Source organism: Chelonia mydas, chromosome 4 (assembly GCF_015237465.2).
Source record: "Chelonia mydas isolate rCheMyd1 chromosome 4, rCheMyd1.pri.v2, whole genome shotgun sequence".
Classification (NCBI taxonomy): Eukaryota; Metazoa; Chordata; order Testudines; family Cheloniidae; genus Chelonia; species Chelonia mydas.
The window spans coordinates 66229423-66255271 of record NC_057852.1 but is presented as its reverse complement, the minus strand read 5'-3'; the positions used below and the strand labels follow the sequence as shown (position 1 = coordinate 66255271).

The 25849-nt window shown below is 42.4% G+C and overlaps 1 protein-coding gene across 2 annotated transcripts in view; it reads left to right on the top strand.

Annotated features, from left to right (window-relative positions):
- NAF1 (nuclear assembly factor 1 ribonucleoprotein) overlaps nt 1-25849 on the top strand; it is a 75835-nt gene that overhangs the window by 39077 nt on the left and 10909 nt on the right. For both annotated transcript variants that reach the window (XM_037897481.2, XM_037897479.2), the window contains exons 5-6: nt 8424-8584; nt 18764-18815. In XM_037897481.2, the coding sequence (XP_037753409.1) occupies nt 8424-8584; nt 18764-18815 (213 nt within the window). The remainder of the gene's footprint in view (nt 1-8423; nt 8585-18763; nt 18816-25849) is intronic.

The window sequence follows — 25849 nt, the reverse complement described above, 5'->3', positions numbered from 1 at the left end:
CCTTGCATCTCTCGACTCCAGCGATGCCAAGCCAGGATCGGTCACTCAGTTCCGCGGAAAGACGAATAAGGGACAAGGCTTAGGGACCCTCTTAGCTGCAGAAGCCTTGGGAGGCTGTCACTTATCTGACCAGCAGATAGATAGTGAAAAGCACTCAAAAATCATGGTGCTGTAGGTCCCCTACTTATACCTCTGTACTCCTTTATTCTCTTTCTCCTTTCTATGCCAAATTGGGGCTGGTCTGTTGGGGTGACGCCAGCTCTCGCAAGAGTAGTTCACGCTTGCAAGGGAGAAACAATAAGTTTCAACTACTGGACATTTCTTTTATCAGGGTAAATATTTTCCTACCTAGGATGTTGGTGTGTGTGCATCATGCTGTTTTAGTAGGGGCTAAGAGCCATGTCTGTCACAGCGCCTCTGCCTGCTGTGAGCCTAATCCTTGTATATGTTCCCAGAGGCACATTGTAGCAGCACACCTGTGCTTCTCACAGCTTCAAAGGCTGTGCTGGAATTTATGCTGAGTGCCCTGGTGTTTTGGCTCCCGTGTGTTTCCAGCAATGCTGGTCTGGGGGGGGGGCTGGCTGTCTGGCTGGCTACAGTGGGAGAGAAGCACTCTTTTTTCCCCCCCAAAAAGAAAGGGTTTGAAAATTACAAACATTGACTTTTTTATTGTGGGGTTGCACCAGTGAAAAACTCTCCTATTTTATTTTAAACTGACTAGATTTCAAGATCTTTATCCTTTAAAGAATTACAGGACAAGTTAAGAGTTTCTGCTGTTGTTCGATTTCAGGCATGTAAAAATGATCTAAAAGTTAGCTCTTTTAGCAGTAAATGGGCACTGTGCACGGAACTAGAAAAAGTTTGGAGAGGGTAGGATCTACTCCTAAACTGTAGGAAAGGTATGCGGTGTTTTTAGATCTCTGCTGCTGTTTTAACCTTGGGCTAATGTTGTGTTGTTCAGATATAATCAGATATATTCTCTGAGAAAATTGACTAATAAACATTAGTTGCTTATGAAAGTTGATTTACAGGGCTCTCTCTCTCTGGAAAATTTCAAAGTTCTGATGCAAACAATGAAGGTGGGTGTTCGGGATTTTTTTTTTTAAATAAACTCTTTTTTGTAATGGAAAGAGTTAGGTTGCTTTTGGCTCCTGCTATAATAGTCTGTATAAATTAAGACGGAATGCACATTTCCTATTTAAAAATAAAATCGTGAAACCTCTTTATCAACACTTAGTATTGATATCTAACTACTAGCAAGCTTACTGTATAATTTTAGGAATGGGAGTCTTTGTGTAGTCAGGAACTATCTGCAGCTCTCTTCAGAGTAGGTATCCTGACATTGATCAACAACTTTTCAGAAGTTAAGTTCCTGGTCATAGGAAAGATAATAGGGTTTTGTTTCCACGAGTCTGTTGAGTCAGATGCTTGTGGAATAATGGACTCTGACGCATGCAAAGGAGAAGGAGTTTTTCCGCGTTTTCTTAAATAGAAAACAGGCCTATACTTGGTGCAGGAGAGGGAGGAGAGGGGTGTCAGGGTACCAATTCCAGGTGCTTGAATTTAAGGGTCTGCTTTGGCTTTAGAATTTAGAACTTCCTGACAGCTACTGTAAAACTTATACCAATGATGTAGGGGCTTTGATGGATGTCACATGATTAGCAGAGTTACTGCTTTTCAGAGAGATGGAGAAAACAGATTGTGCCTAGAGCTGGATGGGAAATGGTTTTCCCATGAGAGTTCAGAAACTTTTCTACTCTGCAACAGGACAAAATCAAGATGTTCTGGTGCAAGTGCTAGACGAGCCAACTAGGGGGGGAGCTTTTCTTGACCTGCTGCTCACAAACAGGGAAGAATTAGTGGGGGAAGCAAAAGTGGATGGGAATCTGGGAGGCAGTGAACATGAGTTGGTTGAGTTCAGGATCCTGACACAGGGAAGAAAGGTAAGCAGCAGGATACGGACCCTGGACTTCAGGAAAGCAGACTTCGACTCCCTCAGGGAGCGGATGGGTAGGATCCCCTGGGGGACTAACATGAAGGGGAAAGGAGTCCAGGAGAGCTGGCTGTATTTCAAGGAATCCCTGTTGAGGTTACAGGGACAAACCATCCCGATGAGTCGAAAGAATAGTAAATATGGCAGGCGACCAGCTTGGCTTAATGGTGAAATCCTAGCGGATCTTAAACATAAAAAAGAAGCTTACAAGAAGTGGAAGGTTGGACATATGACCAGGGAAGAGTATAAAAATATTGCTCGGGCATGTAGGCATGAAATCGGGAGGGCCAAATCGCCCCTGGAGCTGCAGCTAGCAAAAAATGTCAAGAGTAACAAGAAAGGTTTCTTCAGGTATGTTGGCAACAAGAAGAAAGCCAAGGAAAGTGTGGGCCCCTTACTGAATGAGGGAGGCAACCTAGTGACAGAGGATGTGGAAAAAGCTAATGTGCTCAATGCTTTTTTTGCCTCTGTCTTCACTAACAAGGACAGCTCCCAGACTACTGCGCTGGGCATCGCAACATGGGGAGTAGATGGCCAGCCCTCTGTGGAGAAAGAGGTGGTTAGGGACTATTTAGAAAAGCTGGACATGCACAAGTCCATGGGGCCGGATGAGTTGCATCCGAGAGTGCTAAAGGAATTGGCGGATGTGATTGCAGAGCCATTGGCCATTATCTTTGAAAACTCGTGGCGAACAGGGGAAGTTCCGGATGACTGGAAAAAGGCTAATGTAGTGCCAATCTTTAAAAAAGGGAAGGAGGAGGATCCTGGGAACTACAGGCCAGTCAGCCTCACCTCAGTCCCCGGAAAAATCATGGAGCAGGTCCTCAAGGAATCAATCCTGAAGCACTTACACAAGAGGAAAGTGATCAGGAACAGTCAGCATGGATTCACCAAGGGAAGGTCATGCCTGACTAATCTAATCGCCTTCTATGATGAGATTACTGATTCTGTGGATGAAGGGAAAGCAGTGGATGTATTGTTTCTTGACTTTAGCAAAGCTTTTGACACGGTCTCCCACAGTATTCTTGTCAGCAAGTTAAAGAAGTATGGGCTGGATGAATGCACTATAAGGTGGGTAGAAAGTTGGCTAGATTGTCGGGCTCAACGGGTAGTGATCAATGGCTCCATGTCTAGTTGGCAGCCGGTGTCAAGTGGAGTGCCCCAGGGGTCGGTCCTGGGGCCGGTTTTGTTCAATATCTTCATAAATGATCTGGAGGATGGTGTGGACTGCACTCTCAGCAAATTTGCGGATGATACTAAACTGGGAGGAGTGGTAGATACGCTGGAGGGCAGGGATAGGATACAGAGGGACCTAGACAAATTGGAGGATTGGGCCAAAAGAAACCTGATGAGGTTCAATAAGGATAAGTGCAGGGTCGTGCACTTAGGACGGAAGAACCCAATGCACAGCTACAGACTAGGGACCGAATGGCTAGGCAGCAGTTCTGCGGAAAAGGACCTAGGGGTGACAGTGGACGAGAAGCTGGATATGAGTCAACAGTATGCCCTTGTTGCCAAGAAGGCCAATGGCATTTTGGGATGTCTAAGTAGGGGCATAGCGAGCAGATCGAGGGAGGTGATCGTTCCCCTCTATTCGACATTGGTGAGGCCTCATCTGGAGTACTGTGTCCAGTTTTGAGCCCCACACTACAAGAAGGATGTGGATAAATTGGAGAGAGTCCAGCGAAGGGCAACAAAAATGATTAGGGGTCTGGAACACATGACTTATGAGGAGAGGCTGAGGGAACTGGGATTGTTTAGTCTGCGGAAGAGAAGAATGAGGGGGGATTTGATAGCTGCTTTCAACTACCTGAGAGGTGGTTCCAGAGAGGATGGTTCTAGACTATTCTCAGTGGTAGAAGAGGACAGGACAAGGAGTAATGGTCTCAAGTTGCAGTGGGGGAGGTTTAGGTTGGATATTAGGAAAAACTTTTTCACTAGGAGTGTGGTGAAACACTGGAATGCGTTACCTAGGGAGGTGGTAGAATCTCCTTCCTTGGAAGTTTTTAAGGTCAGGCTTGACAAAGCCCTGGCTGGGATGATTTGATTGAGGATTGGTCCTGCTTTGAGCAGGGGGTTGGACTAGATGACGTCCTGAGGTCCCTTCCAACCCTGATATTCTATGATACGTTTCAAAATGTTTAATAAAAAGTGAGAGGTCTCTTCTCTCCTCCACTTCCTCCCCCAGTCCCATGTGAGTGCCATAAGAACTATAGTCAACCTGTCTGTCTGGCCCAGTGAATACAGAATTATTTATATGACATGAGATAAATTGAGGACTTGAATCTGGGCCTCTCAAATCACAGGTGAGAGTCCTAACCACCAGACTATTGGCTTTTCTGAGGTGGGATTTTTTCTGTGGTTAAAACCAGAAAATCCATCGTAGATCTGAGAAGTATTCCCAACAAAAATTTCCTTAAAACAGATATGTTTCATTTTCCAATGGAAAAACTGTGGTGATGAAAAAAAATTCCTGACCAGCTGTTGTAATAGTGCCTTCCATCTTAGAGTGTGTGCTATGCACTCCCCTTCTCTGGCTAGCATGGAGAGTATAGGGCTCTGGTACCTTCTTTCTCCTCTCCAAACCTTTGCAGAAACTATCACTGTTAGGGGCACTAGTTCTTCAGAGTTCTTCTGTTTGGTAAGTCAAAGGATTTCTGTCATGCCTGACCCCTGCATGGTTCCTTTTAATCTCACTTCCTTACTATATGTTTGTTTCTAGACACATGTGGCCAGGTCTTTCTCCACTAAATTTCAGTATGATCCACCTGCTTATCAAGACTTCATTCAGACTTCAGTTTTTCCTCAGAACTCAGTGAAAACTTCGAAGCCATCTAATTGCAGAACGAATTTAAGTGGGTTTTTTAGATTAAATTGTACTTTTCCCCTATATTTTATACCTACTTGAAAAGAAAATTATATCCATTTTGTTTTAAACAGGGAAAGAAATTGTTCTTGAAAAATACTTTCTTTAAAAATTGCTACCTTCCAATTGAATAGCAACAATTTGTAGCTGTATTGGCATCAGAAGCCAGAAATGAAAAGCCCAAGAGTCTGTAAAATAAGTTTCCATTCTGCTTTTATACTTTAAGTATTAAAATGTTTCTGCACATTGTGTACTAGCTGTACAGTGAAGGCTTTCTCTGGATTGAACAAGCAATAAAGTGTAAAGGAAGGAGATTTTTACAATCTGTTACTTCTCATTAAGATAGTGGTTGCCAACAGTCTTAAAGCTGATTATCTTAATTTAACTGCAGATTTTGAAAAATCAGTTGACCCATTATGAGAAGTGTTTCAGATTACATACAAGCTGTTTGAATTATATCAAAAGAAAATGGATTACTTATCTAAATTATATATTTTAGATAAGTAAAATTATAATTTAGGTTAAAAAAGAATATGAGCATGATACTTGGATTATTACAAATCATTTAGTGCTGTAAAGCTGTGTGGTAACTTGCAAATGTGGGCAATTACACAATACATAGTGAACCTATAGGGACACATTCCCTGGTCCAAAGAGTTTCCAGTCTAAATAAGACAAGTTGCACAAACACAGCAGTACAAGTGAGGGATGCAGTGTGGATGTTAAAAAGGGAGGAAGGGTTGCGTGAAGAGATGAATTTGAAGCAGGGGTAGAAAGTTCTTGGTAGACAAAGACATGGAGACTATTCCAGGTGTAGGCCCTACCAAATTCACGGCCAAGAAAAATGTGTCACGGACTGTGAAATCTGGTCTTTTGTATACGTTTACCCTATACTATAAAAGTACCCTATACTATATGGGTACACAGTGGTGCCTTCAGAGCTGGGCAATCAAGCAGCAGCCACTGCTCTCTGGCTGCCCAACTCTGAAGGCAGCACAGAAATAAGGGTGACAATACTGTGACCCCCTTACAATAGCCTTGCAACCCCTTTTTGGGTCGGGACCCCCAGTTTGAGAAATGCAGAGTCTTAAGGGCTTTACATGTTTATATTTTGGTGTTTTTAAATACGTATTCATGTTTTATTACAACGCCGTGAAATTTAAGATTTAAATATTTGAAACTGTGAAATTCAAGATTTTTAAAGTGCTATGACTGAAATTTACAAAAATGGACCATGAATTTGGTAGGGCCCTGGGTATAGAGGACAGTGTGGTAGGGCAATTTCCTGTCATATCCCGGGGAGATCTTATAGAATTAAGTTTCATTATCTTTGGGGTCCATTGTATTAAATCAGTGGTCCCCAATGCAGTGCCCGTGGGCGCCATGGTGCCTGCTGGGGCATTTATGTGCGCCCACCTACTGAGGGGGGAGCACTTCCTCCGGAAAACCCGCCGCCGAGGAGTGTGGCTGCCGGACAACCAGCCGCCGAAATGCTGCCGCTTCTTGGTGGCATTTCGACGGCAATGCTTCTTGATGACGCCGCTTCTCGGAAGTATTTCGGCAGCTGGTCCTCTGGCACCTGCCACACTCTTCTGGGAACATGAATATGCTATAGCAACAGAAAGATTGGGGACCACTGTATTAAATAAATGGTTTATATCAGTGGTTCTCAACCAGGGTTCCAGGGCCCACTGGGTGCCCTGGGCAGGATTCAGGGGGTCCGCCAAGCAGGACCAGCATTAGACTTGCTGTGGCCCCAAGCAGAAAGCTGAAGCCCCACCGCATGAGGCTGAAGCCTGGGATTCCAAGCCCCGCCACCCAGGGCTGAAGCCAAAGCCTGAGCAACTTAGCTTCACAGGCCCTCCCGTGATGTGGGGTCCTGGGCAATTGCCCTGCTTGCTGGTCCTGCTTTTTCTACACAGAAAACAGTTGTTGTGGCACAGGTGAGCCTTGGAGTTTTTATAGCATGTTGGGAGGGCCTCAGAAAGAAAAAGTTTGAGAACCCCTGGTTTATATATTATTGTGAACTGGGATTGTGTGTAACGTTTTGAAGGGGGAGATGTGAGAGCTGGGGGTTCAAAGGACTATACTGAACAATGTGCTAGACAAGAATGGGCTTTTGGAACAAAAAGTGTTAAGCGGTTTTCCTGGGGAATGTCGAGGGGTGGGGTTGAATGCAAATTCCCCACCTCTGATTATGCAAAAAACTCCATACTTTTGAAGCTATGCCATGAGGAGTGGGGTCATTGTTTGCTGATCACCTGTTAGTTGAGATAAGATTAAAGTCAAGAGCAGTATAAAGGAAAGATGGAACTATTTGTGGTGATTGTGGTTCTGAATCTAAGATACTTATGAACTGGTAACCCATGCGGAAACCCAGTTGTGGGCTTTGAAGGACTGATACATACAGAGATTGGAGTTGGGGTGATCTCTGGTAAGATTTTTAGCATGCTTATAGATTCTTTTATTGTTTTCAGTGTATTCTCTGTAATGCTTTCACCTTAAGAATAAATGTGCTTTCTTAGAAAGCTGTGTTGTCACTTGCAACTGTGGCAATTACACTGTTCATAACCTCTGGGAGAAAGCAAAGTGCAGATGCTGGCCCTTTGGGCAGTCCAGCTTGCTGGAAATATCACAGTGTAGGTAAGGAACTGTGCAGCCTGGGTGGGGGAAAAAAACCATTCAGGAATGATAGTGATATGGTTCTCTGTCCAAGAAAGGTGATGCCAGTAATGTAGAGTGATTGCCCTTGGTAGACCATGGAGGGGAAATACAAGTGCCTTGCCCTGAACTTTGACAAGCAACATGACAAAAGAGAGGAGACCAAGAGTTAGAAAGGAAAGCAAAGAGGTTACAATGCAAAAGGACAGGGAGGAGCAGAGGGAGTCAAAGCAGTAGAAGAGGATAATGAGAGAAGGGTGGAGGTAAGACTGTTAGCAAGGGTGAGGAGTTCGCATTTGGTGAGAAACCGCTACTGGTGTGGTGGTGACAAGGTTAGATATGAAAAGAAGAAAATTAGTTTTTAGCAGTGATATTTGCAGAAGACAGACATAAGTCTCTGTCAAACAACTCATTAAAAAAAAAATCCGATCACAAAATCTCAACATGCAAAAAATTAATTTGATGTGTCTATTTTTTAAAATGCACTAGCTCAGCGGTTCCCAAACTTGTTCCCCTGCTTGTGCAGGAAAAGCCCCTGGTGGGCCGGGCCGTTTTGTTTACCTGCCGTGTCCACGGGTTCGGCCAATCGCGGCTCCCAGTGGCCGCGGTTCGCTGCTCCAGGCCAATGGGAGCTGCTTGAAGCTCCCATTGGCCTGGAGCAGCGAACCACGGCCACTGGGAGCTGCGATTGGCCAAATCTGTGGACACATCAGGTAAACAAACCGGCCCGGCCCGGCAGGGGCTTTCCCTACACAAGCGGCCGAATAAGTTTGGGAACCACTGCACTAGTTAATGTTGTCTTGATAATAACCAATAATGTTTACATTTAAAATTTCACAGTTGTCTTTCTCCTTGGAAGTTGTTTGTTCAGGTAAATTGTAATTCTTTTTTTTTTCCTTTCAGATATATGAGATATTTGGTCCTGTTTTGCATCCCTTCTATGTGTTACTATTTAACAGCCCTGAGCATATTGAAGCAAAAGGTATTAATATCCAAGATACCGTGTATTTTGCACCATCAGTGGAGGACTTTACCCAGTATATATTCACAGAGAAACTAAAACAGTGAGTCTCTAACTTATTAAAATATTAATATTACGCATATTTTAATGTAGCTAAACAAAGCACAGTATCTTAAACTGGCCAGAATAGGAACGAAAAAAAAATAGGTAAAGATTTGGTACTACCAACTTCGACAAAGATAATCTAATTTTCTCTGCATGTACTTTTCTTTAAAAACAACTACAAAAAACACCCTCACAAAACTGTTCCAGAAATTCACAGCCATGCTGTAATAACGAAGTTGTACATATTGTAGTGTATAAAGATAGTTATTGGAGGAACATATGTAATCTTCAAGCTTCTAAGTGTTTGAGCAATTACTGAAACTCATTGTTAAAACAACGTAAAATACATAACCAGACTTCCAATCTTCCTATGTCACTATTTTATCTGAAATAATTTAATTTTATTGTAATTGGCACAATTTCTGCAAAAAACCCCCACCTCTTTTCTTTGTAATGCATTTTCTTTCTTCCACAAATGAAAGCTGTCTTCTGTCCGAAGAGACTCTACCACCATTATAATAATCCCTCTGACACTGATTTTTTTTATTCCAAATTTGATGTTATAACATAAAATTCGTTGTCTAGCATTATGACAAAATAGCACTTTTGCAACTGTAGTTAATATTACACAACTCAGATTGCATCTATGTGCTGCAAGTGGAGGGTGGGGTGGTCATATTGAGTAGCAGTACATTGTCTGATGTAGCCCATAGTTACCTGCAAGGCTGCCACAAAGCATTTAGGACTGGCTTTGCATTCTTCTCATCCTGCATCAGCAGATTCCCTCAGTGTAGTTGGGTATGCTGAGACTTATGATTATTAGCTGAGAATCAGAGCTCCAAGTACAGCTAGCTTGGGTCTCTTATAAATTGAACTCCAGTGCAACCAGCATTGATGATTGACAGCAATTGTAATGCTCCAGGTCCTGCTCCTGACTAGATGATTGTAGCTTCTCGAAAAGGAACAGCTCAAAGATCAGGATCATAAGGGAAGCTATGATCTCCTTTGAAAACGTAGCCTGTGTTCAGCCCATATTGAACAAAGTAAAGTTTCAGTGTTTTATGCATAAACCTTACTTAGTTTTGTTAACCAGTACACCAGAGGAAAGTAGATGTTCAGTTAATAATGTAATGCTTTTAATGAAGAATAATCACCTGCTAAAAAGGAAAATACACTTGTCTGAAACATGAAGTCCAATCTAAAGAGTTTAATTTTAAGGTTTATTGTTACATAATATTTCTGATAAGTCAGCCTTCTGATGGACTTGTAAATCTTAAGAATAAATGCCAAAATTCAAAAATAAAAGCATTATTACCCCTTCTTGCAGAAGGTTATTTAGTATCTCTGTTCATGTGAATTGTGTTGTGGTATGCTGAGGAAGAAAAGCCTGGCTCAGAAGTAGGATGATAAGTTTGTCATTGTTTCCGTGTCTGGCTTATAGCAAGGTTTGAGTTTATGGGCAATCAGTATGGTTGCAAAGTGTCATGTAATGACCTACTAGAGCTACAGGTTCCCTTTGATACTTCGCTCTGGTATTTCTGACAGATATTTGTTTTCTTACAGGTTTCAGAGTAACAGCCGTTTTAGTCTGTATTCGCAAAAAGAAAAGGAGGACTTGTGGCACCTTAGAGACTAACCAATTTATTTGAGCATGAGCTTTCGTGAGCTACAGCTCACTTCATCGGATGCATACTGTGGAAATTGCAGAAGACATTATATACACAGAGACCATGAAACAATACCTCCTCCCACCCCACTCTCCTGCTGGTAATAGCTTATCTAAAGTGATCATCAAGTTGGGCCATTTCCAGCACAAATCCAGGTTTTCTCACCCTCCGCCCCCCCACAGACAAACTGGATTTGTGCTGGAAATGGCCCACTTTGATTTTCATGCAGGTTGTAAGGAGAGTGGTCACTTTGGATAGGCTATTACCAGCAGGAGAGTGAGTTTGTGTGTGTGGTTTTTGGAGGGGGGTGAAGGGGGTGAGAGAACCTGGATTTCTGCAGGAAATGGCCCACCTTGATTATCATACACATTGTGAAGACAGTAGTCGCTTTGGATGGGCTATTACCAGCAAGAGAGTGAGTTTGTCTGTGGGGGGGCGGAGGGTGAGAAAACCTGGATTTGTGCTGGAAATGGCCCAATTTGATGATCACTTTAGATAAGCTATTACCAGCAGGAGAGTGGGGTGGGAGGAGGTATTGTTTCATGGTGTCTGTGTATATAATGTCTTCTGCAATTTCCACAGTATGCATCCGATGAAGTGAGCTGTAGCTCACGAAAGCTCATGCTCAAATAAATTGGTTAGTCTCTAAGGTGCCACAAGTCCTCCTTTTCTTTTTGTTACAGAAATTCTGGGGCTGGAGGATGAGGAAGAGATGTTTTTGTTCCTCTGACATCAAAGGCAAGAGTTACATTCCATCATTAAAGCAACTTGGCAGTCTTCTGCTGCTCAGGAATAATCAACTGTGTGCACACAACAAAAAGCAGGTTTCCCCTCCTAAGTATTTGTGTTTCATCATTGTTGGTTCTGAGTGCTTCACAATTATTAATAGATTTTATCTTCCCAAGTCCTGTGTGAGGCAGGGAAGTGCTATGTATGGTTTTACAGAGGGGGGGATTGAGAAACATGCCCTAGCTCATATGGGTAGTCTGTTGCTGGAGCAGGAATTGAATCAAGATCTCATGAGTCCCAGTGCAGTGCTATAACCTGTGGATCATATTGTAGGCACTTGAGGATCAGAGTATGAAATGTGTGCTGCTATGAGAATATTAACTGCCCTTAATTCTTACTGCATGTTGTAGCTGCTTAATATGTGTATCTCAGCAGAAATGTACTTAGCAATAACTGTCTGTTACCTTCTTCTTCCCTCCATTGTCTTCCTTCTCTCTAGGGGAATGTTTGTTAGGTGGTGAGTCTCTTAAAAGAATTTTTCTTGCTGTAAAGTTTCTTGACTGAGGTAGAAATGGGAGGGGTTACTGTGTCTGACTTCAAACCACTTGGAATTGTAGATTCTTGTTCCCTGGCTTCCTTGTTGGTGGAGCTATAATACCTTAATATAGGTGATGCTACGATGAGGGAAGAACAGTGCAAGTAGAATTGTTAGTAATTTTTCCCTGGCAATCCATTATGCAGCTGCTATTAGATACTTTTGGGGTAATATACATGTGCACTTCAGTTATTTCTATTTACAAGTTTTATATAACACAATTGTGGTCAGAAAAGCTTATTATATTACTTTTGGACAGGTTGCTACACCAGATTTTTAGTATTATGATAGCTAAAAAAAATTTTCTGAAAACTGTCATTTTCAGTTAAAACCCAGTTGCTGTCTTGAATATAATTGACATTTGATTAGCATGGGCTCATTAGCGCTCCTTTGACAGCCTCAGGAGCCTTTGAGAAAGCTGACAGATGCTTAGATTTGTCTGAATAAGTTTCAAATTAAATCTTAAGAAAGTCCAGTTTATTTACTTGTTTTCAAGACAAACCCTATAGAAGCATTCACTGATAAGAGCTGTATAGAACTATCTACTGTTGCTTTTTGGTGACCTCCACCATTTACATATGTATTGTTTGTTTAGATTGCTATAGGACCTCTCTTCCGTTTGTCCCTGGGACCAAAATTTCACCAGTTTCTTCAGCAATACCCAACAATAACAGTATTTTTCCAAACTTATTTTGTTTTTTATTCCTATAGAATCTGGATGCATTCATTTAATACACAAGAAAATAAATTTGGGCTCAGCTCTTCCCTTTTTCTGAACAGACCCATGGGAGGAAACCTCATAGGGATCCTTCATGTAGCTCCCACATATATGATTTCAGGGTTGGGGTAGGAGCTGGAAAAGGGTACAGAGCCTCTGCTTAAATCTGTTGGATTCCCACAGAGGCACTGGCTCTAGGCCTCCAGTGGGAAATCCCACTCCCTGGCCTCATGGCCTCCTTAGCTGCACTGCAAGGGACTTCGGCTGGCAACAGCTGCCTCTAGGAACACTGAGGAGGATACAGAGAAGTTGTATTATCTTTTATCCAATTTCTGTGGAGTTGGCGAAGAATAATGTGCATGTCTTCCACCCCTTCCCAGCACAGATCCCAGATATAGGGAGGAGATGGTATCACAGAGGAGCCTGAGTCACCCTTCCTTGTGGGACATCTGTCCACAGAGGATCTCCCTCCATGTATGCATTGAAGGGGAATATTATGGTCCACAGAATTTACATAAGTCAATTAAAACCCATTTCAGAGAACTCAGTTGCCACTGATGCATTAAATAGATTGATACTTTATAATAAAAACTAAAAGTGGGTTTTAATATCTAGAATGAGTAGGTTGCTCAATCGGAAGTGGTAAGAACTATCAATATTAATACATATTTTTTGTGTATCTTATCAATCAACTTGAGTACCTTGGTGCTCTTCCTTAATCTGTCCATCAGATATACTTACTGTGAGGATTACAACAGGCTTCACGGCAATCCTAGATTTAGTAATTCTCTAGAACACATTTTGTTTGGTGAGTTTTTTGTTCCAGGCTTAATTTTGTGACTCTAGCCCTTAACAATTTAACTTAGATATATTAACAAAACATAAATTAAAAAGTAGATAAAATAAAATACCCTTCTACTTTCTGACTGTGTTCCAAAATACAACTTTTTATGCTCCTTGTAAGGTGACACTTGTTTTCCTCACTCATCTACTTTTCCCCTAAAAAAAGTTACCAGATTTTTCGTGTTTTATGTGCTTTGAATATAGATGTTAGTTTCAGGATAACTGCACCTTTGACCCCCTCTGTGATTTGCTCAAGCTATACTTTCTTAGGTCTCAGGCCTCAAGCAGTAACCTCTCTCTTGGCAGAGGCATGCGCTCCTTTTTCTCTAGACTGGAGTTCAAGGCTTGTAGGCCTCCTGCACTTCAATGTGTTTATTCCAGTAGGCCTGACCAGAATCCAGCACTTGCACTTTGTGTTCTCTAAGGTCTATGAATAGTGTAGGCAAGTAGTTACAAGTAACAAAACAGCTCTTTCAAAGTAGAGTACATTTATTTTGGGATAAAAGCCTTACAGAGAATATATATATAAAACAATAAAATGGTCTAAACACTATATTAAACTTACTAGTGTCTCCCTGTCAGTCCTGTGGAGACATTGGCAGGTTCCAGTCCTTTCAACCCTTTTACAGGGTTTGGCTCCCACTTGGACAAAAGTCATGTTAATTTGTTGAATCAAAATAAAGGGTCCCCTTCTCTCAGTTCAAGCTGGCTCTTTATACCCCCCAAAAGCCTTTGTACCCAAGCTTTCTGAAACAATTAGTAAAATTAGGTAAAATGAATCATTGTCCCTTCCCTCAAGGGAAGCTTCAGTCACTGGGTATGTGCATAATTAGTTTTGGTATTTTACAGTAATCACCCCCTAGAGATTCCAGATTCCACAGTGAGCCAGGAACACAAGTATATTTAACACTTTCTGGTACAAAGATCTATGAATATTCCATGGGTCCATATCATCTGGCCCATCTCAGGGTAATAGTCTTTGACGTTTTCATGCTGTTAAGGCCTGGCACACACCATTCAGATAACATTCATAATGTTAAATGTAATAGTCTCAATAGTCTCAATGCCTATGTTAATCGTATCTGTCACAGATGCTATAAGAAATTGCAAACTTTTCAGCAGTGTCTTGCTGGAGGGCAACCTGCTGTTTCCCTGAACCATTGGGTAGTATAGTTTATGTATTTTAATCTACACATTTGAAAATTGGATAAAAATTCCTCATAATTTGTTCTTATAGTGCTGCAAACTTATGGAAGCCCCTCTAGTGGCTCCATAGTTGGGGCTGAATTTTTTACACTTAAAGAATTTTATGTATGAAGAATTCAGCGTATCCTCTCCAAAATTATAGCACTTAGTCTTCGGGTACAGAATACATTTTTTGATAATTGACAAATAAATCCAAGTTAAAGTTTAATTTAAAAATGGTTCCACTAAGGGACTTAACAGTTGTCTGACACAGGGTGCTATGTCCTGAGAGAGCTTAATAATGGAACTGTTCAAACTCTTCAGGCTTCCCATATAGTTATAACTTACAGTTCATTGGCTACCTTTAAAGCAGCTTTACAGGAATAAAAGTAATTTTTTCCCTTATTCTTCATAACAGAAAGTTTCTCCTTCAGCAGGCCCTGATAAATTGTGTTATTACAGAAAATTATTAAACATCACCCTCTTTCAAAATGATTGCCATCATATAGCTCACAAGAACAATGAAGTTAGAGTTGCCATTAGAAAAAAGTCCTTTTTGAAAATGGCCACTGTCTCCTATTGTTCCCAAAGGGAATGAAGCCTCGATGCTTGAGGAGAGATTGACTCCTGAGATATTCCACCATCCTTCAGGTGTCTTGGCTTTTCCATGAGGAAAAAATTAGAAGTCAAATGTTTTCAGAAACAAATATCTTCTAATTTGAGACTACAAACACTATTGTGTATGAATCTTAATTGTATGGTTACTGCATAATTGTAGGATGCGGTTAAGGTGCCTTAATTGTGTTTTTTCATATCTTACCATGTTTAGATATTTCTTAAATGTAACATTGAATTTCCTGGGTTTGTAATGCTTGTTGTTGAGATAATTACGTCTTTTTTACCCTTTGTTTACCCGTGTACTTAACCCTAAGGAGTTCAATATTTTATCTAGGAATATAATAATACAATTTTTCTTTTTAAAGACGTTGATGTGTGACCACATTTGCTATGAGAAGTTATAATGGCAGATGCAATTTCAAATGAGTTCCTAACAAAGCAAGTACTAGCGATTCAATACAGAAAGTGCAATTTGGTTAAAATTAGATTTTTAGATGGTAGGAATCAAGCTTACCTAGTGTTCTGAATCCCTAATGCGAACTGGTAGTACATTTCAAGTAAAATAATGCATGAAATTCAGATTCTTGAGCCAGTTTTGTTTTGGTTTTAAATCTTTGAAGTAATTCATTATCTGCTCCATCTTGATAGAAGACATCTCTCTCTCTCTCTCTTTAATGTTAGTTTTGTAGAGTTTAAGGCCAGAGGGAACCATTAGATCCCCTAGATTGACCTCCTGCATATCACAGGCAATTAAATTTAACCCAGGTACACTTATATCTTTTACATCTGTTTCTTCCTTATCAGGAATTTGAATTAATCCTCTCAGTTAAAACTCAATTTTGAAACTAGCTTTTATTTACTACTTAGATAATAAATAATACTTAACATTTACATATTTGTTTACATTTACAAAGTGCTATAAAATATAACTAGTTTATCTTTCACAATATCTCTGTGAAGTAGGTAATTAAGCATTGTTATCCACAGTTTACAGATAGAGAAACTGAGACAGAGTGGTTCAGTGACTTCACCATGCAATACAGTGAGGCAGTGGCAGAGCCGGGTTCAAAACGCTAAAGTATTTGATTAGGTAAAATCTACTGAGTAATATTGCATTAGGAATTTATGGGTCTATCCGGGGTGAAAGTAAGTCTAGGGACTTACTGGTACAGGGCGGGGCTGGGGCCGGCTCTGTCCCCTGGAAGGGGAGGGGCCTCGGGCGGAAGGGGCGGGGCTGGGGGAGGTCAGAGCCAGCTCCGGCCCACCCTGTACCGGCAAGTGCCTCCTTCCCCCTCCCCGGGGTAACAGCGGCAGCCGTGGGCTCTGGCAGCGGTTTAAAGGGCCCTGGGCGGTAGCAGCGGCCGGAGTCCTGGGCCCTTTAAATCGTCCCTGGAGCCTGCCAGAGCCCTGGGGAAGCGGCGGCGGGGCTCCAGGGATGATTTAAAGGGCCCAGGGCTCGGCCGCTGTTACCGCTCCGGGCCCTTTAAATAGCCATCCCAGCCCCGCCGCCGCTACCCTAGGGCTCCAGCAGTGGGGCTCTGGCAGCAATTTAAAGGGCCGGGGGCTCCAGCTGCTGCTGGGAGCCGCAGGCCCTTTAAATTGTGCCTGGGGAAGTCGGTACAGCGCACCGGCTTACTTTCATCTCTGGGTCTATCTTAATTCTCCTGTGGGAATTTCAGTTTTAAGATTGCTTGCAGCCTCTAATACAGCTTTAACTGTATCCATATGCTGTGATCCCAGGCTAGATTAGGCTATGCTAAATGTGAGGGGAGGCAGAGGCAAGCCAAGACCAAAGGGATAATTTTAAATTTTCAGTTATTTAAAAGGGAAAACCCAAAACTGTAGCAGGAAAATAAATGATATAGGATATTACCAACTACCTACTAATTATAATAATAAACTGTAAGTTAACAACGCAGTAACTTTTGTGAGCTTGTACACACTTCCTTACTTTGTACAGTTACACCAAATGCATCATTATTAATAAGAACAAAAGAAATTACTCTCAGCAGTATACTATGTCACTTCAGAGAGGAATCCACTTTTCCTCTCCTTCGTTATAAGTCCGGCTCTACTCTTGCTGTCCTACCTTTTGCTTCTCTTCAGCTTGTAGTGCTTGTTAGATTCGTTGTTCCTGTGGCTGTATTTCTTTTCACTGAGTTTATCCACAGGTGTGGGTTTCTTCACCTAGTGGCCCCTCACTTCTCCATTATGTGCCTTTGAACTGTATACTTTCAACAGATTTTCAGACAAGTCATTCTCTGTTCATTTACTTTAGATCGGTGGTGGGCAGCCTGCGGGCCGCACGCGGCCTGTCAAGGTAATCCGCTGGTGGGCCGCAAGACAGTTAGTTTACATTGACCGTCTGCAGGCACGGCCGTCCGCAGCTCCCAGTGGCCGCAGTTCGCTGCTCCCAGCCACAGGGAGCCGCAGGAAGCGGCGCAGGCTGTTTTTTGGAAAAGAACCTGAAATGTGTATCCCAGGAAATATTCTTAAGAACATTTAGAAGAAGAATAAGAGAATTCCTACAACTCTGTATTTGCACTCAAAATGTATAAATTCTGCAGTATATGCATTCCTATGGTAACAGAATTATCAGTCTTTGAAGAAAAGACCAAGGACTCAGTAAGAGACAAACAAGTGGCCACTATGGCCCTCATTACATATTATAATATTCACCAGGCCGTACCCTACTTAACTTCCTCCTCCCACGTACCTTTGCTTTCCACAGAGTGCAGAGACTGCTCATTCTGTGTGCCACCTGTGGGCCAAACACACCAAGAATGGCAGGGAAGGTTTGGAGGAGATGGGACACAATGGTATATTGGAGAGTTTGAAGGGGTGTGAAATTTAACTCAGGACTGGTAATTGTTCATCTTCTGTGTTAAACAAGAAGTGTTTACCTTTGTTTCCTTAAGCCATCTTTCTATTGTGCAAGTAAGTAAACTGCAGAGAAACCTGCGAGAATAGTTGAATGCATTCTCCAGCTGGTGGTGGATGTGTGTGTGAGGGGTTTCTGATCACAGAAAGGGGACTGAGATGAAAGTGATAGCAAGAGGTAGTGTGTGATCATTGTGGTTTGTGGAAAAAGGGGAGTGCATATGTAACCCACATACTTTCTGGGTGTGGTGTTATGTCCCATCAAGTGGCACCGAGACCACTGAGAGAGAGAGATTGAGTCTGCTCTGCAGCCTTAGCTAACAGTGAGTTGGCTTTTAGCTCATGCAGTAGAGGCTCGTGGACTAAGCTCTCAGGTTTGATCCCACCTGCTGACAACCGGGGTCTGTTGGCGTACAACGGTAAGCACAAACCTGAAGTGGCAATATGGAGGAGGACGACTTGGTTGGACACAGGGCCATAAGTAAGAAGAACCTCCTTTTAACATTATCTATTCCTCCAAACTATGCTGTGCCATTGTCAAAACAGACACTTAGGAAAGAGAATGGCCGTACAACAGGTACCCCAGTTTACTGTAACAATTTGGCTTTAAAAAAAAATTTGAAAAAGTACTCAGCCAAAGCTTAATATTAACTATATGAAGCCTTCACTCAAAGTAGGAGCACTGTAGAAATGGTGTGTAGTAACTGCATGATCTACCAGGCTGTGAAATAGATTTCTAACTAGTTAGAAACTGTTTTAAAAACAAGCTTAAAATCCACTTATGTTTTATTTAAGGTGCCATAGCTGCCTATCTGTTATCTTAGTGTTGTTTTTTGTAAAGTAATTACTTTAGATAAAGTCACAGAATTAGGAATCTCTTGTTAACCAATGAATTAGATTGCTATTAAAAGCTTCTCAACATCTTTGTGTCCAATCTTTTAGGGAGAAAGGGTCTGATGCATCATGGCAGAATGACCAAGAGCCACCATCTGAGGTAAGTTTTAGTGGATCACCTGGTGTCCACTTTGAATTTGCCTTCAGTGCCTATGGGGAAGATATCTCATCCGGTGTTCATTGGGCTACTTCCCCATGTCTACCAATCCTTGCTGGTGTGCTCCAGCCTGGTAAGACAGCTTGGACCACTCTTGCTTTTTGACTATAGCCAAGAAAGCAGACAAATTATATCAGATATCTTTGGCGGGGTTTTTATATTTCCATACACACCCTGCATCTAATTCATTAATAGTGACTGCTGCTAGTAGCAGGTTGAAGTCTGAACAGGCACACTTCACCTCAGCTGATAGAGAGGGAAAGAAGATTGATTCTCTAGGAATAAAAATGTTCTTTTCTTCGTATTAGGGCGGCAAATTACCAAGCTGCTATGGCCTGTTATGAATTCCAAAGATGGCACTGTGTGTGCAGGATTTGCTGGATGACAAAAGGCAACTGGCAAATGCAATCCTAACAGAGATTCAAATTATCCAGCCTAGACCTCCCCCACTGCAACTTGAGACCATTGCCTCTTGTTCTGTCATCTGTCACCACTGAGAACAGCCTAGCTACATCCTCTTTGGAATCGCCCTTCAGGTAGTTAAAGGCTGCTATCAAATTCCCCCTCACTCTTCTCTTCTGCAGACTAAATAAGCCCAGTTCCCTCAGCCTCTCCTCATAAGTCATGTGCCCCAGCCCCCTAATCATTTTTGTTGCCCTCTGTTGGACTCTCTACAATTTGTCCACATCCTTTCTTTAGGTTCCAAAACTGGATGCAATATTCCAGATGTGGCCTCACCAATGCCAAATAGAGGGGAATAATCACTTTTCTCGATCTGCTGGCAATGCTCCTACTAATGCAGCCCAATATGCCATTAGCCTCCTTGTCAAGAAGGGCACACTGTTGACTCATATCCAGCTTCTCGTCCACGTAATCCCCAGGTCCTTTTCTGCAGAACTGCCACTTAGCCAGTCGGTCCCCAGCCTGTAGCAGTGCATGCGATTCTTCCATCCTAAGTGCAGGACTCTGCACTTGTCCTTGTTGAACCTCATCAGATTTTTTTTGGTCCAATCTTCCAATTTGTCTACTCTGGATCCTTTCCCTACCCTCCAGTGTATGTGCCTCTCCCCCCAGCTTAGTGTCATCTGAAAACTTGCTGAGGGTGCAATCCATCCCATCATCCAGATCATTAATGAAGATGCACAAAACTGGCCCCAGGACCGATCCCTATGCACTCTGCTTGACGCTGGCTGCCAACTAGACATCGAGCAGTTGATCGCTATCTGTTTATCCCAACGATCTAGCCATCTTTCTATCCACCTTATAGTTCATTCATCCAATCCGTACTTTTTTAATTTGCTGGCAAGAATACTGTGGGAGACCGTATCAAAAGCTTTGCTAAAGTCAAGGTATATCACATCCACCGCTTTCCCCATACCCACAGAGCCAGTTTGACAATCATTTGACAATCGTTGAAAGTACCTTCATTTTGTGGCAGCAGAACACCATTTCCATGACAAGGTGCTGCCATTTGGCCTGCCTCCAGCACCAAGAGTTTTGACTAATTGCCTCTCTGTCGTAGCGGCTCAATTGAGAATGCAGGGTATTTCTGTTTACTCTTATTTGGATGATTGGTTATTGAAGGGTGCCATTTGCGAGGATCTATTAAGCCTCATTGCTTCTACAACCACCCTTTCCTCAAACATGGGACAACTTCTGAATGTCAAAAAATCAAATCTCTGTCCAACTCGGAATTTTTATTCATAGGCTTCATATTGGACTCAGGAGCATGGAAAGCCTTTCTATCATAGGACAGAATTTTTAAAAAATATTGTAATATATTTTAAACATGCAGATATGCAAGTTCACAGATGACACTAAGATACTAATCTTTTCTCTGGGTCTCATGGCAGCTACTACTTACAGGATTCCATTTACATGTTTCAGAATGAGACCAGTGTAGCATTGGATGTCTTGAGTATATAAACAAATCTGTACAATCCTCAAATGTTAGTCGTCATGCCTTGAGACATTCTGGACACACATGATGTGGTAGTCAGCAAACATTTTCAGAGGTGTCCAGTTCAGTCTCCTGTTGTTGGTAACAATAACCATATGTGTCAACAGATGTTGGGAGAGATGAAGGGTGCGTCTGAACCAACTTAAAGTTTGAGGTCACTGGTCTTTTCAAGAGAGTTGCTTGCACATTGTGTTGGACTTGAGCCATTTGTCTGTCCCTCAGATCATTCCTCCCTCACATGAAAGGTTTCTGCAAGTAGTTCTGCTATGTGTTATGCCAACAAATGTGGGTGCTCACCCTGCTAAGCTATGTGCGGAGGTGATTAGGTTATGGGACTGGTGCATTCTTGGTGACATTTATCCAGTGGTCCTACATTTAGCAGGTCAGAACACAATTGCAGATTGTCTCAATAGACACAGTTCTCAAATATATGAATGGTCGCTGAAGGATCAGTTGATTCAGAGCATATTTTCCAGTTGGGGTCAGCAAGACATGGACCTGTTCGCTATGAGTTTCAACAAAAAGTGTTGCCCTTTCTATTCAAGTGCAGACAGGAACAGTCAATCCATATCAGATGCTTTCATTCTACACTACAGAAAGGGGCCATCTGTATGCTCCCCTCCCCCCGCTTCCTTTGATTCAGAAGGTAGTGAGAAAGATAAGTCAGGCTAGGATTAAGATGCTTCTGGTTGCTCCTGCTTGGTGGTATCCACAGTGGCTTATGGATCCCCTTCAGCTGTTCAGTGGGGTCTTTGTAGTCTTCTTCTGTCTCAGCAAGGGGACAGGATTCTTCATCTAAATCAGCAGTGCTTTTGCCTGATGGCCTGGGTGATCAGACTCTGGCTCTTGAACAGACATGTTCCTCGTTGGTTCAGGATATACTGCTTAATTCTAGAGAGGTAGAATGTGTTACCATTTGAAATGGACCAGATTTGTGGCTTGGATGAAGTGAAAGTCTGATTTTCTGGTCTCAGCTTCCATACCTTGTGTTTTAGAACATTTAATGCACCTTAAAAACTAAGGGGTTTTCTCATTCGGCTGCCAACTGAACTTTCAAATAGATCTCTGCTTACCATTTTTTAGTAGATGGTAGATGGCTGCTTGTGCATAATATGGTTAAGAAGTTTATGAAGGGGCAATGCATTATGCATTCCCCCTTTGAGAAATCTTGTCCCTCCTTGAGATCTTAATTTGGTTTTAGTTACACTCGAGAAGCCACCTTTTTGAATCCTTGGATGAATGTTCCTTATCATTTGTCAGTTAAAATGGAATTCATTATTGTCATAACAGCCGAAAGGGTGTGAGTGAATTGAATGTCTTGATGGCTGGTCCACCTTTTATGTCCTTTCATAAACATAAGGTGGTTCTTAGGACTGATCCCAGTTTTTGCCAAAAGTGGCTTCTGATTTTCACATCAGACAATTAATTTGATGGTATTTATTTTCCAAAGTTGCACATTAATAAGAGTGATCTGTTTTACATACTTTGGAAGTAAGAGCTCTTGCATATTTAGATAGAACTAAAAGCTTTTGACAATCATCTAGATTATTCATGTCTTATGCTAACAATCACATTGGTTATACAGTTATTCCCAGACTCTTTCTAGATGGATTAAAATGTATTATTGAATGTTACACATGAGCAGACATTCCTGTGCCTGCAACAGTACAATCTCATTCCACTAGAGCTACAGCGGCTTCTATTCTTTACCTTAAGCGAGTGTCTGTTACTGAAATTTGCAGAGCTGCGACCAGAAGTTCTGTACACACTTTTGCTAAGTATTATACTCTCGATTTGGCCTCAAGGTCTGAAGCTAGATTGGGTAGAATGGTGTTTCAGTTTCTGTTCAGTTAGGACTGTGTTCCCTCCTCCAGGTTATTTTCAGCACTGCTTATCAAACTGCCTATAAATGGAGACTGCGAGGTGGCGGGTTGGGGCATGGCCGTGACTATGAACCCTGCGTTCGAGACCCATGTGTCATGATAAGAGTTAAGCATGTGCTTAAATGCTTTCTTGAATTGGGGACTGGCTTACAACATCGGTAATGTGTGATGGATGGCTCTGTCACAGTTGTCAATTAGTGAGGTTGTGCTATATGTTTAATAGGCAGTAGGTTTACAACAAACAAAAGGAAGTATTTCTTCACATAACGCCCAGTCAACCTGTGGAACTCGTTGCCAGAGGACATTATGAAGGCCAAGACTATAACAGGGTTCAAAAAAGAACTAGATAAGTTCATGGAGGATAGGTCCATCAATGGCTATTAGCCAGGATGGGCAGGGATGGTGTCCCTACCCTCTGTTTGCCAGAAGCTGGGAATGGGTGACAGGATGGATGATTGCCTGTTCTGTTCATTTCCTCTGGGGCTTCTGGCTTTGGCCACTGTCAGAAGACAGGATACTGGGCTAGATGGACCTTTGGTCTGATCCAGGAGGCTGTTCTTATGTAATATGCAGACCCACTCAAAGAAGAAATGAAGGTTATTTACTTCCCACCTGCCTTCCCCCTTTCTCAGCCCTTTTGTTCTGTCTCTGTGTTGGTGGTGGAAGAAACACAGGTGGTAGAGGGCACTGCATCCCCTTATATAGCCTTGCCCTCAGAACGTTTGGAGATGCTGAAGGAAGATGTGGCAGGGGGCGTGAGAGCGCTCTTAATGGATGCTGCTTGGAGAAGGTTCTATCATTAGGCACCACTAAGCAGTGCAAAACCCATATGTGTGAATATGCAGAGCCATCTCGAAGAACTCCAGTTTACAAGTAAGAAACCTTTCTTTCTGGAGACTGTTTCCAGAAACAAGTTGTGGAGCTATCCAGCAGTAGTTCTTCTCTGAGAGCATTGCCCTTACATTCCTATTTGTGGAATGGGGCTCATTCCACTTTTCTCAGCATCGCTTGAGCTTTGGAACAGCCTTCAAAAACCAGGGTTTACTGGTGCTGTACAAGAGCTCTCTCCAGTACAGGCTACAAAAGGGTCCCTAGCAATCTTACGTGGATGAAGGACCTTCTTTTTCGCCCAGTCACTTTTCTGTAATTATGATCCAGTACTCCTTTAATTCTAATATTAAACCATATTCTAGTTAGCTAGGGTCTGATTTCTTCAGGTATTTAGGTGCCTAAATATTCAGAGGTGTGCTTAGTAGGATTTTCAAAAGCACTGAAGCACCTAACTCCTATTCTCTCACACTTAGGTCAACCCATTTCAGGCCTCTTTTCCTTGTTCTCTCTTTAACATATGGGCTTAACACCATGGCGCCAGGTTTATATAACTTTTGGTGGGTCTGTGGTGTCCATGCTCCACCAATATTTAAAGAACGTGGACCTGGCTCCACCAGTGTTTGGGCTTACCAAACTTTGGGGGGCCTGTGCTTCAGGGTGATATGGGGTCCAGGGTGGTCTGGGAGGCTAGTGGGGGGCCTGATGCAGGCAGCAGCAAGTGACCCGGCCCCAGCCCGCCCCACTCTGCCCCACCCCGCTGGCTCCCGGCATCGCTTGGGGGATGGGGCAGAAGTCTGAAAGAGGCAGGATGTGGGCTTGGGGGAAGGGGTGGAATGGGGGTGGAACAGGGGCAAGCTGGGGCCAGGTCGCTCACTGCTGCCAGCGCCAGGCCCCCCACTAATCCCCCAGATCGCCCTGGACCCCTCATCCCCCTGAAGTGTGGGGCCCCCCAAAGTGCAGTAAGCCCAAACATTGGTGGAGCCAGGCCCATATTCTTAAATATTGGTGGAGCACAGGCACCAGGGACCCATATAACTCTCCGCCTTAACACTTCTTTACTGGCAAGTTTGTAATTTTCAAGTAGGTCTGGATTAACCATGAACTCAGTTGTCCCATGCCTTGAGCCCCCATCTTTGGGGTCACATGATGATATCTGGGCAGTTAAGCCACACAGCTTTTTCTAGCAAACTCTGAGATTGGTCCATTTGCTGCAGTGCTAAGGGGAAGTTGTTGCAGCTCTTCCATAAGGTGATTCTTACAGCGCATTAAGTGAAACAAAAAAGTTAGCTGCAGGAGGTACCTTGGTTGTTCTAGGGCGGGAGCAAAGATTATGCAAGGTCTTTTAAGAATCATGACTGGAAAAAGTTGCTGAAAGGCTTTTTCAATAATAAACATTATATTGGCATATACTTCATGACTTTTATGGTTCACTTATGAGTGTAATACAAGAAGTCTGAATATAGCAATTTGCTGGTCTGCGTTACCTTTTTAATGATTTTTGTTTAAATCCAAGCATTTCAGCAGTGTGTTAGCTCACTGCCTTTCATAGAAACAGGTGCCCATTTTGTTTTTCTGCACTTACTAATATGGGTTCTTAGTATAGTAGCAAAATAATTTTGGCTTTAGTTATGGTTTTGTTTTGTTTAGTTTTTTAAGTCCAGAACAAAGGAGCAAGTTCTCAAAGAACTACTCACACCACAAGACTTCTTCATAGTGTGTGGGTGTATGCTGTGACGTTTTAATGAGTAATATTAATCTGAAATGAATTGTGTTAGCCAGAATTCCAAATGCTGCATAGCCAAGCTAAATCAGAATACAAATTTTGCAGAAGTATTGAATGCATTATAATAGTGGCAAATGGTCTTTAAAGATCAATATTCTTTAAAATAAAGAAGTATTTTCCTCCTGTTACTCCAGCTTTCAGCAAGCAGTGTTCTTACCACCACCATGCAGGTTTAAAATTTACTTTTGTTGTGAAACTTCTATTTTATAAAATGTGTATATTTTATATTCTGTACTTGTGGATAATGAATTAAAGTAAGAGGCATTAAGTTAAAATGTATTGGTGTTTTCTTCTTTGAGTGATTATTCATGTCCATTCCAGGCAGGTGTGCATGCCAGCTGGAAGATTTTTCTCCTAGCAGCGTTCATAGGGTTGGCCTGGGCGCCCCTTGGAGTGGCGCCTTCATGGCACCCAATATCGGGCCCTGCCGACCCCCCACCCCCTCAGTTCCTTCTTACCGCCCGTGACAGCTAGCTGGAACTTTGCTCGCTCTTAGAGCAAGTGCCTTAGCAGTGTCTTT